This window comes from Otolemur garnettii, unplaced genomic scaffold (genome assembly GCF_000181295.1).
Source record: "Otolemur garnettii isolate 467f Iridium unplaced genomic scaffold, OtoGar3 scaffold00225, whole genome shotgun sequence".
In the NCBI taxonomy this organism is placed as follows: domain Eukaryota; kingdom Metazoa; phylum Chordata; class Mammalia; order Primates; family Galagidae; genus Otolemur; species Otolemur garnettii.
The window spans coordinates 1,754,864-1,766,674 of NW_003852620.1; the positions used below are offsets into that span (position 1 = coordinate 1,754,864).

At 50.4% G+C, this 11,811-nt stretch overlaps 1 protein-coding gene across 3 annotated transcripts in view; it reads left to right on the forward strand.

Moving 5' to 3' along the window:
• Window positions 1-293: 293 nt before the first annotated feature.
• RNF31 (ring finger protein 31) overlaps window positions 294-11,811 on the forward strand; it is a 16,527-nt gene continuing 5,009 nt past the window's right edge. The window contains exons 1-18 of one of the 3 annotated variants that reach the window (XM_023508143.1): window positions 294-455; window positions 1,109-1,255; window positions 1,379-1,534; window positions 1,725-1,784; window positions 1,878-1,953; window positions 2,187-2,367; window positions 2,865-3,249; window positions 3,406-3,696; window positions 4,080-4,328; window positions 4,432-4,617; window positions 4,731-4,937; window positions 7,941-8,114; window positions 8,197-8,295; window positions 8,378-8,467; window positions 10,214-10,328; window positions 10,444-10,562; window positions 10,730-10,960; window positions 11,113-11,170. In XM_023508143.1, coding sequence (XP_023363911.1) covers window positions 318-455; window positions 1,109-1,255; window positions 1,379-1,534; window positions 1,725-1,784; window positions 1,878-1,953; window positions 2,187-2,367; window positions 2,865-3,249; window positions 3,406-3,696; window positions 4,080-4,328; window positions 4,432-4,617; window positions 4,731-4,937; window positions 7,941-8,114; window positions 8,197-8,295; window positions 8,378-8,467; window positions 10,214-10,328; window positions 10,444-10,562; window positions 10,730-10,960; window positions 11,113-11,170 — 2,962 coding nt within the window. In that variant the 5' untranslated portion in view covers window positions 294-317. Of the gene's footprint in view, window positions 1,023-1,108; window positions 1,256-1,378; window positions 1,535-1,724; window positions 1,785-1,877; window positions 1,954-2,186; window positions 2,368-2,864; window positions 3,250-3,405; window positions 3,697-4,079; window positions 4,329-4,431; window positions 4,618-4,730; window positions 4,938-7,940; window positions 8,115-8,196; window positions 8,296-8,377; window positions 8,468-10,213; window positions 10,329-10,443; window positions 10,563-10,729; window positions 10,961-11,112; window positions 11,171-11,811 lie in introns of all 3 variants that reach the window. The other 2 variants (XM_023508142.1, XM_003801948.3) reach the window with 2 other exon arrangements.

Sequence of the window (11,811 nt, forward strand, 5' to 3'; positions counted from 1 at the left end):
AGGGGGCGGGGCTTGCAGCGAGGACCGAGGGGAAGTCCAGGGTTGGAGTGAGAGGGGTAGAATGGGAAAAGGGACATCACTTAGTGGGGCTCCCCCGAGAAAGCTGGACAGCGAAGAGGGGACAAAGAGTGATCAGAGTGAGTGAGAGAGGTAGTAAGGGGAGCCCCTGGAGGGAAGAAAGGCTTAGCGTGAAGTGGAAGGGAACTGGCGGGGAGGCTTTCCTCTGCCTCCGGGACAGACTGAGAAGGGGGCAGGACTAGCTTGACTGGGCGGAGGGATGGCCAGAGTCAGTTCCCTGGCAGGGTGAGACTTTCCCGATGAGGATCGGAGCATGGCAGACTGGTCCCGAAAGAGAAAGGAGGGCTTTGAGCCGGAGAGGTTCACGCCGCGCCTGGGGCTATCCGGAAGTGGCGGAGGAAGGCTTGGAAAAGCGCTATTTATATTTTTTAACTGGGGTGAGTTCCGGGAAGAGCTTCAGCACCAAGGGGAAACACTGGGACACGCTGAGGGAGGAGCCAGGGGCCATTTACTTCCTCATTGGTTGGGACCGCCTTCTTGGCCACGCCCCTAGCTTTCGGACACCCTCCCTTTCTTAACCTTAAGCCCCTCCCGTTCCTCTGAAACCGAGTCGCAGTCCCTCCCTCTTTCCTGGTACTTCCTGTTCCCGGCTAACCCTGGTGCTGGGCTGGGGGCTGAAGAGTGACGGTGGCCAGAGTAAATTGCGGCGTCTGCGCGTTCCCTGTGAGGCCTTAAAGCCAGGCACTAGGCAGGAGGGCCGCGTGCAGCCTTCACTGGGTACTGGCGGGCGGCAAGGCGGGGGCTGACTCCTGAGGATGCCGGGGGAGGAAGAGCGGGCCTTCCTGGCAGCTCGCGAAGAGCTGGCGAGCGCCCTGAGGAGGGATTCCGGGCAGGCTTTTTCCCTGGAGCAGCTCCGGCCGCTACTGGCCACCTCCCTGCCGCCAGCCGCCCGCTACCTGCAGCTGGACGCCTCACGCCTGGTCCGCTGCAACGCCCATGGGGAGGTGAGGCCCGGCCCTGCTTGGAAAGGGGACATAGGGCCTTATGCCCAGGCCAAGTTCACAAATCTCTGCTCTCTGACTGCTCCCAGCCCCGAAACTACCTCAGCACCCTGTCCACTGCCCTGAACATCTTGGAGAAATACGGCCGCAACCTCCTCAGCCCTCAGCGGCCCCGGTACTGGCGCGGGGTTAAGTTTAATAATCCTGTCTTTCGCAGCACAGTGGATGCCGTGCAGGTGAAACCCCTGAGCCTTATGGGAAAGGGTGGGCTAGGAATGGCCTCAGGCTGTGCTGAATGGGAAGGGGACCGTCCCACCTTCCGCACTGCTGGGCGGTGATTGGTTGTGAATTTATGGTAGGGGGGCCGGGATGTATTAAGATTGTACGGCTACACGGAGGAGCAGCCAGATGGATTGAGCTTTCCCGAAGGGCAAGAGGAGCCAGATGAGCACCAGGTTGCTACAGTCACACTGGAAGTATTGCTGCTTCGGACAGAACTCAGCCTGTTATTGCAGGTGAGATGTTCCTTAGTCCTGATGACTTACAGACCAGGGTTGGGGAGAGGACCCCCATGCTGCTGAATAATGAGCATTCTGGGAATTCTTAGTACTGTTCTATTTCTCTGTGAATGTTAAGGTGCAAGGGTTTAGAGGGAAAGCCTTGTTCTAGGGCTCTAGGTGGAAACCCTTTTTATCTATTTTGCAGAATACTCATCCAAGACAGCATGCACTGGAACAGCTGCTGGAAGACAAAGTAGAAGATGATGTAAGGAAGGCAGGAAAGGAGCTGATGAACAAAGGGAACAGGAATCGTTGGATTCTGTGGCCCCCTATCCTTACCCTGCTCTTTCCCCCACAGATGCTACAGCTTTCAGAGTTTGAACCCCTACTGAAAGAGATTGCCCCTGGCCCCCTCACCACACCCTCTGTCCCAGGTATTATTGGTCCTACTTGGGGGAGGGTGAGAAGTAGTAGACTATATTGATGGAAATTTGGGAGCGTCCTCTGTTCTCTTGGTTGTCTTACTTTGTTTTTTAAAAGAGATTAAAATTGTTTTCTTAGGTTCCCACATTTTCAAAAGTAGTCTTGTGATTTGTCTCCATCCATAGCAGATTTAGGTGTAACCTGGTCTTTTTAGAAAAATGTTTTGTTCTTTCCTGTCTTCCAGGCTCTACTCCTGGTCCCTGCTTCCTCTGTGGTTCTGCCCCAGGCACACTGCACTGTCCATCCTGTAAACAGGCCTTGTGCCCAGCCTGTGACCACTTGTTCCATGGACATCCATCCCGTGCTCATCACCTCCGCCAGACCTTGCCTGGAACCCTAGTCCATTCCACCCACCGGAACTCCAGGTGAGATATCTTCTCTTCTGGGTGAGAATGAAATTTAGATACTTTAAGGTCACTTGATTATCTACTGTGTGCTAAGTTCTATGCTAAAGACTATTTAATAGAAGACAAGCAGCCAGTCACAGTCCTTAAGGAGGTAGTAGACATAAATACATCAAACAGGTAGCAGTCACAATAAGATAGATTATTGGTGTGCAAATAGGTAGTAGGTAGATGCAACCTAGTCTGAAGAATCAGCTCAGTTAGTTGGCAGAAGTTTCAGTACCAAGTATGGGTCAGGCCCTATACATGTATTAGGGATATATACCCAGAAGAAGTGAGTGTTAAGTTTTCATTTAAATGTTGCACAGGCTATGGGTATGAGAGTGTTTGAGACAAAGACAATAAGATGTGCAAGGGTCAGTGCCATGTGCCGGTACACAGGAAATGAGGAATGCCCAGAGGTGAGGGACCCAGGCACCAGGTCCACTCAGCAGGCCATATCTGCTTTTCTATTACAGTTTACCTGCCTCAGCCCAACCACGGCCCCAGCCAACCTCCCTGCTGGCCCTGGGAGATAGCTCTCTTTCTTCCCCTGATCCTGCAAGTGCTCGTTTGCCCTGGCATTGTGCTGCCTGTGCCATGCTAAATGAACCTTGGGCAGTACTTTGTGTGGCCTGTGATCGGCCCCGAGGCTGCAAAGGGTTGGGGCTGAGGGAGGGTTCCCAAGGAACGGGGGGCCTGGAACCTGAGCTTGCCCGGGGTCAGTGGGCCTGCCAAAGCTGTACCTTTGAGAATGAAGCAGCAGCTGTGCTATGTGCTGTTTGTGAGCGACCTCGGCTGGCCCAGCCTCCCAGCTTGGTGGTGGATTCCCAGGATGCTGGGATTTGCCTGCAACCCCTTCAGGTAACCTGTTCCTGGCCTTCCTTGCATGTGTTATCTCAGGCCATTCTCTGCTTTCCCATCCCCATTTTCCTTTAGTTCCCCCAGCTCCATATATTAATATTTTCATCCTAAACCTCAGCCAGCCAGTCAATGGGATAATTCTCTCTGCTTTCCCAGCAAGGGAATACTTTGCTCTCTTCTGCCCAAACTCAAGTCTGGTACTGTATTCATTGTACCTTCTGCAACTCGGGCCCTGGCTGGGTATGTGTTATGTGCAACCGGACCAGCAGCCCCATCCCAGTCCAGCATGCCACCCACTCCCACGCCAGCTCTGTGGAAAAGGGACTCCCCAAGCCTGGGCCCCCAGGATGCCTCAGTGCGCCTCTGCCCAGTTCCTGTGGAGACCCTGAGAGGCAGCGCCAAGACAAGATGCGGGAGGAAGGTCTCCAACTAGTAATCATGATCCGGGTGAGGATTTGACTTGGGATGAGGTGGGGCTGAGCTGGTAGTGGGAAAGGAGATGTTGCAGTCAGTTAAGAATTTTTATAAAACAGGGCGGTGCCTGTGGCTCAAAGGAGTAGGTCGCTGGTTCCATATGCTGGAGGTGGCGGGTTCAAACCCAGCCCCGGCCAAAAACTGCAAAAAAAAAAAAAAAAAGAAAAGAATTCTTATAAAACTTGTCACTGGTAGCAGCAGCTGTCTTTTATGAACACTTCCCACATGACAATTAGCCATTTTATGCACTGGTCATATGGTCCAGCTAGTCTAGTGTTGGCATCTTGGTTCAGGCTGAGGGTGGGTGGAGGGTGCCCCCTTGCTGGCCCTGATGGGTGGGACTGACTGTGCCTTAGGAAGGGGAAGCTGCAGGTGCTTGTCCAGAGGAGGTCTTCTCAGCTCTGCAGTACTCAGGCACTGAGGTGCCCCTGCAGTGGTTGCGTTCAGAGCTTCCCTACGTGCTGGAGATGGTGGCTGAACTGGCTGGACAGCGGGACCCTGGGCTGGGTGCCTTTTCCTGTCAGGAAGCTCGAAAAGCCTGGCTGGATCGTCATGGCAACCTTGATGAAGCTGTGGAAGAGTGTGTTAGGGCCCGGCGTAGGAAGGTATCACCTGTGCTGGAGGTGGGACAGGGTTGAGTGTCAGTTTCTTGCATTCTCCTTTGCTTAAATTTCTCTCTTCATTCCCTCTGTCCACTCCCAACTGCAGGTACAGGAGCTCCAGTCCCTGGGCTTTGGGCCTGAGGAGGGATCTCTCCAGGCATTATTCCAACATGGAGGTGATGTGGCCCGGGCTCTGACAGAGCTACAGCGCCAGCGCTTAGAGCCCTTCCGTCAGCGTCTCTGGGATGGTGGTCCTGAGCCCATCCCCTCCTGGGATGGACCAGATAAGCAGGTGCTGGGAGGAGGCGAGGAACCTAGGAACCCACCTAGAGGAGCAGGAGCTAAGGGGGAGGTCCCTGGGCTCTGACAGCCACTTCTCCCACCTCCACCTGAATCACATTGCAGAGCCTGGTCAGACGGCTTTTGGCAGTCTATGCACTCCCCAGCTGGGGCCGTGCAGAGCTGGCGCTGTCGCTGCTACAGGAGACACCCAGGAACTATGAGTTGGGGGATGTAGTAGAAGCTGTGAAGCACAGCCAGGACCGTGCCTTCCTCCGCCGCTTGCTTGCCCAGGAGTGTGCTGTGTGTGGCTGGACCCTGCCCCACAATCGGGTAAGCCCCTCCCTACTGTATTTTGTCCTAGAATGACCTCATTCCCTTTGGAACCTCACCCCAGTTCCTGTCTCTGCTCCTGTCCTCTGCTCTACAGTTGCCCAAGTACCCCTGAAGTCTTCTGGGAAGGGGAGGGCAGAAACAGGCTACCCTCTATGTTTTTTTATTAATGTTCTATTATGGAAATTTTCAAACATAATATAGTAAGGAGGGCTCCGCGCCTGTGGCTCAAGTGGCTAAGGCGCCAGCCATGTACACCCAAGGTGGCGGGTTCGAATCCAGCCCAGGCTGCCAAACAACAATGACGGCTGCAACCAAAAAATAGCCGGGCTTTGTGGCCGGCACCTGTGGTCCCAGCTACTTGGGAGGCGGAGGCAGAAGACTTGCTTCAGCCCAGGAGTTGGAGGTTGCTGTGAGCTGAGATGCCACAGCACTCTACCCAGGGGGACAGCTTGAGGGTCCTGTCTCAAAAAAAAAAAAAAAATATATATATATATAGTAAGGAGGATTATAGTTCTCTGTGTAACAGATTCCCTTATTGCCCACATCCCCCCGCAACTGCCAATCTATTCATCACCAACCTTCAGCAATAATCAACATAAGGCCAATCTTTATTTCATTTATATACACAGAGGATTATTTGAAGCAAATCTCAGGCATCATAGTTTATCTGTGAATATTGCAGTACATATTTCTAAAAGATAACACTTATTTCAATTTCTTTCTTTTTTTGAGACAGTCTCACTCTTGCCTAGGCTAGAGGGCCATGGTATCAGCTGAGCTCACAGCAATCTCAAACTACTGGGCTCAAGAGATCCCCCTGCCTCAGCCTCCCAAATACTCGGTACTATAGTCACCTACCACAACACCCAGCTGATTTTTCTATTTTTAATAGAGTTGGGATCTTGCTTTTGCTCAAGATCCAATTCCTGAGCTCAAGAGAGCCTACGACCTCAATTTCCAAGAATGCTAGGTTTACAGGCATGAGCCACTGTCCCAGTCATAAAACTCTTTGAAAATGTAGCCTCAGCCATGCCCGTAGCTCAGTGGGTAGGGCACTGGCCACATGTACCAGGGCTGGTGGGTTCGAACCCAACCTCGGCCTGCGAAAAACAAAAAATATCTGGGTGTTGTGGCGAGTGCCTGTAATCCCATCTACTTGGGAGGCTGAGGCAAGAGAATCACTTAAGTCCAAGAGTTTGAGGTTGCTATAAGCTATGACACCACAGCACTCTACTGAGGGCAACAAAGTGAGACTCTGTCTCAATTTAAAAAAGAAAATGTAGCCACAATGCCATTGTCACACCAAAAAATAATTAACAGTAATTCTTCGATACCATCAAATATCCATTTGGTGGGGATAAGCTCCTTGTATCTCCTGAGTGCCAACTTACTCTAGGTCAGAAGTGGCAGTTCTTTGGCTAAATATAGTTTGATTTAGTTAGTTTGGCTTCGTATGTGTCTTATTTTGTTTTGAATAAAAATGATGATTTTTAAATAATTGTAGATTTATGGGAAGTTACACAAATAGTACATAAAGTCTTTGTAAATACTCTTCCCTCACCTTCCTCCAGTGGTGACAGACATAAAATTATAGTATGAAAGCCAAGAATTAAGTCCTGTTAAGGTAGCTCAAGTCTATTATCCTAGCACTCTGGGAGGCTGAGGCAGGTAGATTGCCTGACCTCACTGGTTCAAGACCAATCTGAGCCAGAGTGAAACCTTGTTTCTAAAAATAGCCGGGCATTGTGGCAGGTGCCTGTATTCCCAGCTACTCAGGAGGCTGAGGCAAGAGAATTGCTTGAGCCTAAAAGTTTGAGGCTGGCGAGTGCTATGACGCCACAGCACTCTGCTGAGGGCAACAAAATGAGACTCTGTCTCTAAAAAACAAGAATTAGACATTGTTAAAATGTTAGCTATGCTGCAGATCTTTTTTTTTTTTGAGCTAGAGTCTTACTTTGTCACCCTCAGTAGAGTGCTATGACATCACAGCTCATAGTAAACTCAAACTCTTAGGCTCAAGTGATCCTCTTGTCTCAGCCTCCCTAGTAGCTGGGACTATAGGCATGTACCACCACTACTGGCTAGTTTTTCTATTTTTAGTAGAGATGGGGTCTCACTCTTGCTCAGGCTGGTCTCAAATTCCTGAGCTCAGGCAATCTACCCACCTTGGCCTCCCAAGGTGCTGAGATTATAGACATGAGCCACCACACCCACCTATGCTGCAGAACTTGTTCATTTTTCACATGGATGAATGTGTGTGGTTCTGTTCAATTCTGTCTCACGTATGGATTCATGTAACCCCCACCATAATGAAGATACAGATTGTTTCATCATGACAAAAGAACTCTTGGTGGCACCCATAGCTAAGTGGGTAGGGTGCCGGCCACATACACTGAGTCTGGCAGGTCCAAACCTGTCCCAGGCCAGCTAAATCAACAATGACAACTGCAACAAAAAAATAGCTGGACATTGTGGCAGGTACCTGTAGTCCCAGGGAGTACTTGGGAAGCTGAGGAAAGAGAGTCTCTTAAGCCCAAGAGTTTAAGGTTGTGGTGAGCTATGACACCATGGCAGTCTACCGAGGGTGACACAGACTCTGTCTCAAAAAAGAAAATGCTTTCATGCTACCCTTTTGTGGTTGTATTCTCCTTGCCTCCACTCCCTATCATCTGGCAACCACTAATCTGTTTTCCCTTTCTATAGGTTTGTCATTTCAAATATGCTGTTCATATGTTTTGTATGTTTTTAATTGAATGTGAATGCCTTTAGAGGCATTTTGTGTTTACCTTAGGTCTTGCCATTGCCTACTTTCCTCTACCTGACTGACTGTCTTCAGAAGTTTAGGTTGTCTGCCTGGCACCCTGCTGGCACTTGAGGTTGCTGCCTTTGCCTAGTTGTTAATCAGATCCTGGTTTCTTAGTGGACACTTGGCTACTGCTCCTCCCCTAGGCTGGCAGCTGTGGCTTCTGACTCCCTCCTCTCTTATCCCTTACCTTTTAGATGCAGGCCCTGACTTCCTGTGAGTGCACCATCTGTCCTGACTGCTTCCGCCAGCACTTCACCATCGCCTTGAAGGAGAAGCACATAACAGACATGGTGTGCCCTGCCTGTGGCCGCCCTGACCTCACCGATGACACACAGTTACTCCCCTACTTCTCCACCCTTGACATCCAGGTATTATAGCTCCTAGCACTCAGATGCCCTGGGCTTTGAACAGGAACCTTACCTACTCACTGCCTTTGCACCCTATCCTCAGCTTCGGGAGAGCCTAGAGCCAGATGCCTATGCATTGTTCCATAAGAAGCTGACTGAGGGTGTGCTGATGCGGGACCCCAAGTTCTTGTGGTGTGCGCAGGTAAGTGGCCTGCCCAGAGGAATTGAATATGGAGGAGAGTTAGGCCTCAGATAGCTATAAAGCTATGCTCTTGCATTTACAGTGCTCCTTTGGCTTCATATATGAGCGTGAGCAGCTGGAAGCAACATGTCCCCAGTGTCACCAGACCTTCTGTGTGCGTTGCAAGCGCCAGGTGAGACACATTCATACTTTTGAAAATACCTGATGAGCAGGCAGCACCTGTGGCTCAAAGGAGCAGGGCGCCAGCTCCATATACCGGAGGTGGTGGGTTCAAACCCGGCCCCGGCCAAAAACCCGAAAAAAAAAAAAAAAAAAAAAAAAAAACTTGATGAGCTACTGCAGATACTGTGTTAGACTTATAGGTGTCCTCAAACTATGGCCCATGGGCCACATGCAGCCCACCTAGGTCATTTATCCAGCCCACTGGGTGTTTTTGCCACCACTGCCTATTCTGCTTAGCAGCCGACTCGTCCTGGAGCCTGCAGTCTGGCCCTCCAACGGTCTGAGGGACAGTGAACTGGCCCCCTGTTTAAAAAGTTTGAGGAGCCCTGTTCAAGAGAGCTTGTGTATGAGAGAGCAAAACAGACATGGGCTCTAGTCAGGAAGACAGGTATAGGGACAAAGGGAAGAAGAGAGGGTGAGGGAGGAAGAAAGAGAAAGGAAAAAGGAGGGAGAGAAGAAGGAAAGAAAGAAAGTGTGGGAAGGAGGGAAAAACTAATTGTACACGGGCAGAAGTTCCACAAAGAAAACAAAAATGAATCTGATATAAAGAACAACAGAATAAACTTACTTAGGGTAAAGAGGTCAGATAAGTCTTTTCTAAAATGGTTTAATTTAAGCTCAGGCCTGCAAGTTAAGAAGCCAGTTGTGCAAACTGTGTTTGGGACAGAAAAAACAAAACATGGAAAGGCCAAAGTCAGCAAAAAGCGCCATGTGTCTGGAGCCTAGAGAGCAAGGGTGAAGGTGGCAAGCAGTCAGAGAGGAGCCAGCTGCCACATCAGGGGAGCCCTGAAGGCCAAGTGAGATGAAGCAAGGGGTAATATTACCTCATTTATCTTTAAGAAGTTTAATATGTGATACCAAAAAAATTTAATCTACATTGTGAAACATAATGAAGTAAACACCTGAGACCCCAAACCCAAACCTCAAAACTAGACTGCCCCAAATACTATTCAAGCTACCTACCTACCTAGCTTACGCTTTGGAAGGCCTCTCAGCTGCAGTGGGGAGAATGTGTGGTAGGCGAGCGGGAATGAGAAGCAGAGAGACAAGTAACTAAGGCAAATTCTGAAGATGGCCTGGAGTAAGGTGGTAGCAGAAGGGGCACAGGGTTGAGATGGGCCTAGGTGGTAGAAATAAGACTTGCTGTAATCCCAGGACCCTGGGAGACCAAGGTGGGCAGGTCGCCTAAGCTCATGGATTCCAGATGACCCTGAGCTAGAGTGAGACCTGGTCTCTAAAAATAGCTGGTCATTGTAGTGGGCACCTATAGTCCAAGCTACTCAGGAGAGTAAGGCAGGAGAATCACTTGAGCCCAAGAGTCTGAGTCAAGTATGAGCTGTGGTGTTATGGCACTCCACGAGGGCGACAAAATGAGACTCTATCTCAAAAAAAGAAGACTTGCTAGGGTGGTGCCTGTGGCTCAAAGGAGAAGGTCACCGGCCCCATATGCCAGAGGTGGCAGGTTCAAACCCAACCCTGGCCAAAAACAGCAAAAAAAAAAAAAAAAAAAGACTTGCTAATGAACATGGGGTGGTATAAAGGAATGAAAGGGGAAATGGATAGCCCCTTAGTTTAGGGTCTGAGCAAATGGCAGATGGCAATGACAAACTAGGGAAGGGACCACTGGGTATGGGTAGAGGAGCCAGCAAGAAAGGCCAGGGCCTGGGATGGAGCTTCCCTACTTTCCCTCCGGCAGTGGGAGGAGCAGCACCGAGGTCGGAGCTGTGAGGATTTCCAGAACTGGAAAAGAAACAATGACCCAGAATACCAGGCCCAAGGCCTGGCAATGTATCTTCAGGAAAATGGCATTGGTAAGGCTGCCCCACTTGGTGTGTTTGCTTAGTAGTCTATCTTTACCAGTGGCTCTCTTTATGAGGGCCTTGAGTTGCAGTGGTAGCCCCAGCCCTGACCTCCTGTCCCTTGCAGATTGCCCCAAGTGCAAGTTCTCGTACGCACTGGCCCGAGGAGGCTGCATGCACTTTCACTGCACCCAGTGCCGCCACCAGTTCTGCAGTGGCTGCTACAATGCCTTTTACGCCAAGAATGTGAGCCCAAAGGATGGGGAAGGGCTGGAAGGGCTAGAAGTGTAGGGGCCTACCCTTGTGTTTTGAGGGGCAAAGGCCATTGAGGAGCAGCTTTGGGGAGGAAAAGAGGAGGTTGGTGGGATATAAAGCACCTCTCTCTGTCCCCTCTCCCCCTTTGCTCGCTCCAGACCCTCCAGTGTCTGTCTCCCATCTCCCCCTACCCCTACACTCCTCATGTAGGGGTTCTTGAGAGGCCAGGACCTCAACAGTCTCCAACTTCTCTCTCCCATCTGGGTTTCTGCCAGAAATGTCCAGACCCTAACTGCAGGGTGAAAAAGTCCCTTCATGGCCATCACCCTCGAGACTGCCTCTTCTACCTACGGGACTGGACTGCTCCCCGGCTCCAAAAGCTGCTACAGGTCAGAGGTGGCCAGCCCAGCTGGTTTTTCAGGTTGCCCAGGAGAGGAAGCCTGGGCCTGGGTGGGCAAGAATGGAAAAGGCCATATGCTGGGAAATGCAGCAGGACTAGCATCAAAGGGAACATAATGCCCATCTGTCTGTTCTTCCTCAGGACAATAATGTCATGTTTAATACAGAGCCTCCAGCTGGGGCCCGCGCAGTCCCTGGAGGTGAGTGTTGGGGCAAGCCTTTGAGAGGGGGAGATAGTGTGCTGGACTCCCAGTGTGTAATGAAAGGAGAGCCTTGGGTATGGGATCACTTGGTGTGTACCCTTGGACAAGTTTCTTGACCTCCCTGGGCCTTTCTCTATAAAGTAAGGTAATATGCACCTTGTAGCTGAGCTAGTTTATATTAGACATCATTCAAACACCTAGCACCCATGAAGCCTGTAACTTTTTTCTCCCATTCCCAAACGATAATGATTCATTAATTAGCTGAGTGATATTTAATGAGACCTGCTAGCTGCAGGGCACTGTTTTAGGTTCCACAAGGGCATCAGAAATGTGTTATATATGGGCTCTAACCCACCCATTTCTTACAATCCAGGGTCTGTGACTATACCACCCTGAACGCACCTGATCTCATACTCATGTGATCTCATGAGCTAAGCTAAGGGCCTGGTTAGTACTGTGTTTCCCCAAAAATAAGACACTGTCTTATATTTATTTTTTCTCAAGGAGACACAGTAGGGCTTATTTTCAGGGGATGTCTTATTTTTATTAAGTATAACACAACAGGCTCAGCACCTATGGCTCAAGTGGCTAAGGCGCCAGCCACATATACCTAAGGTGGCGGGTTTGAATCCAGCCCG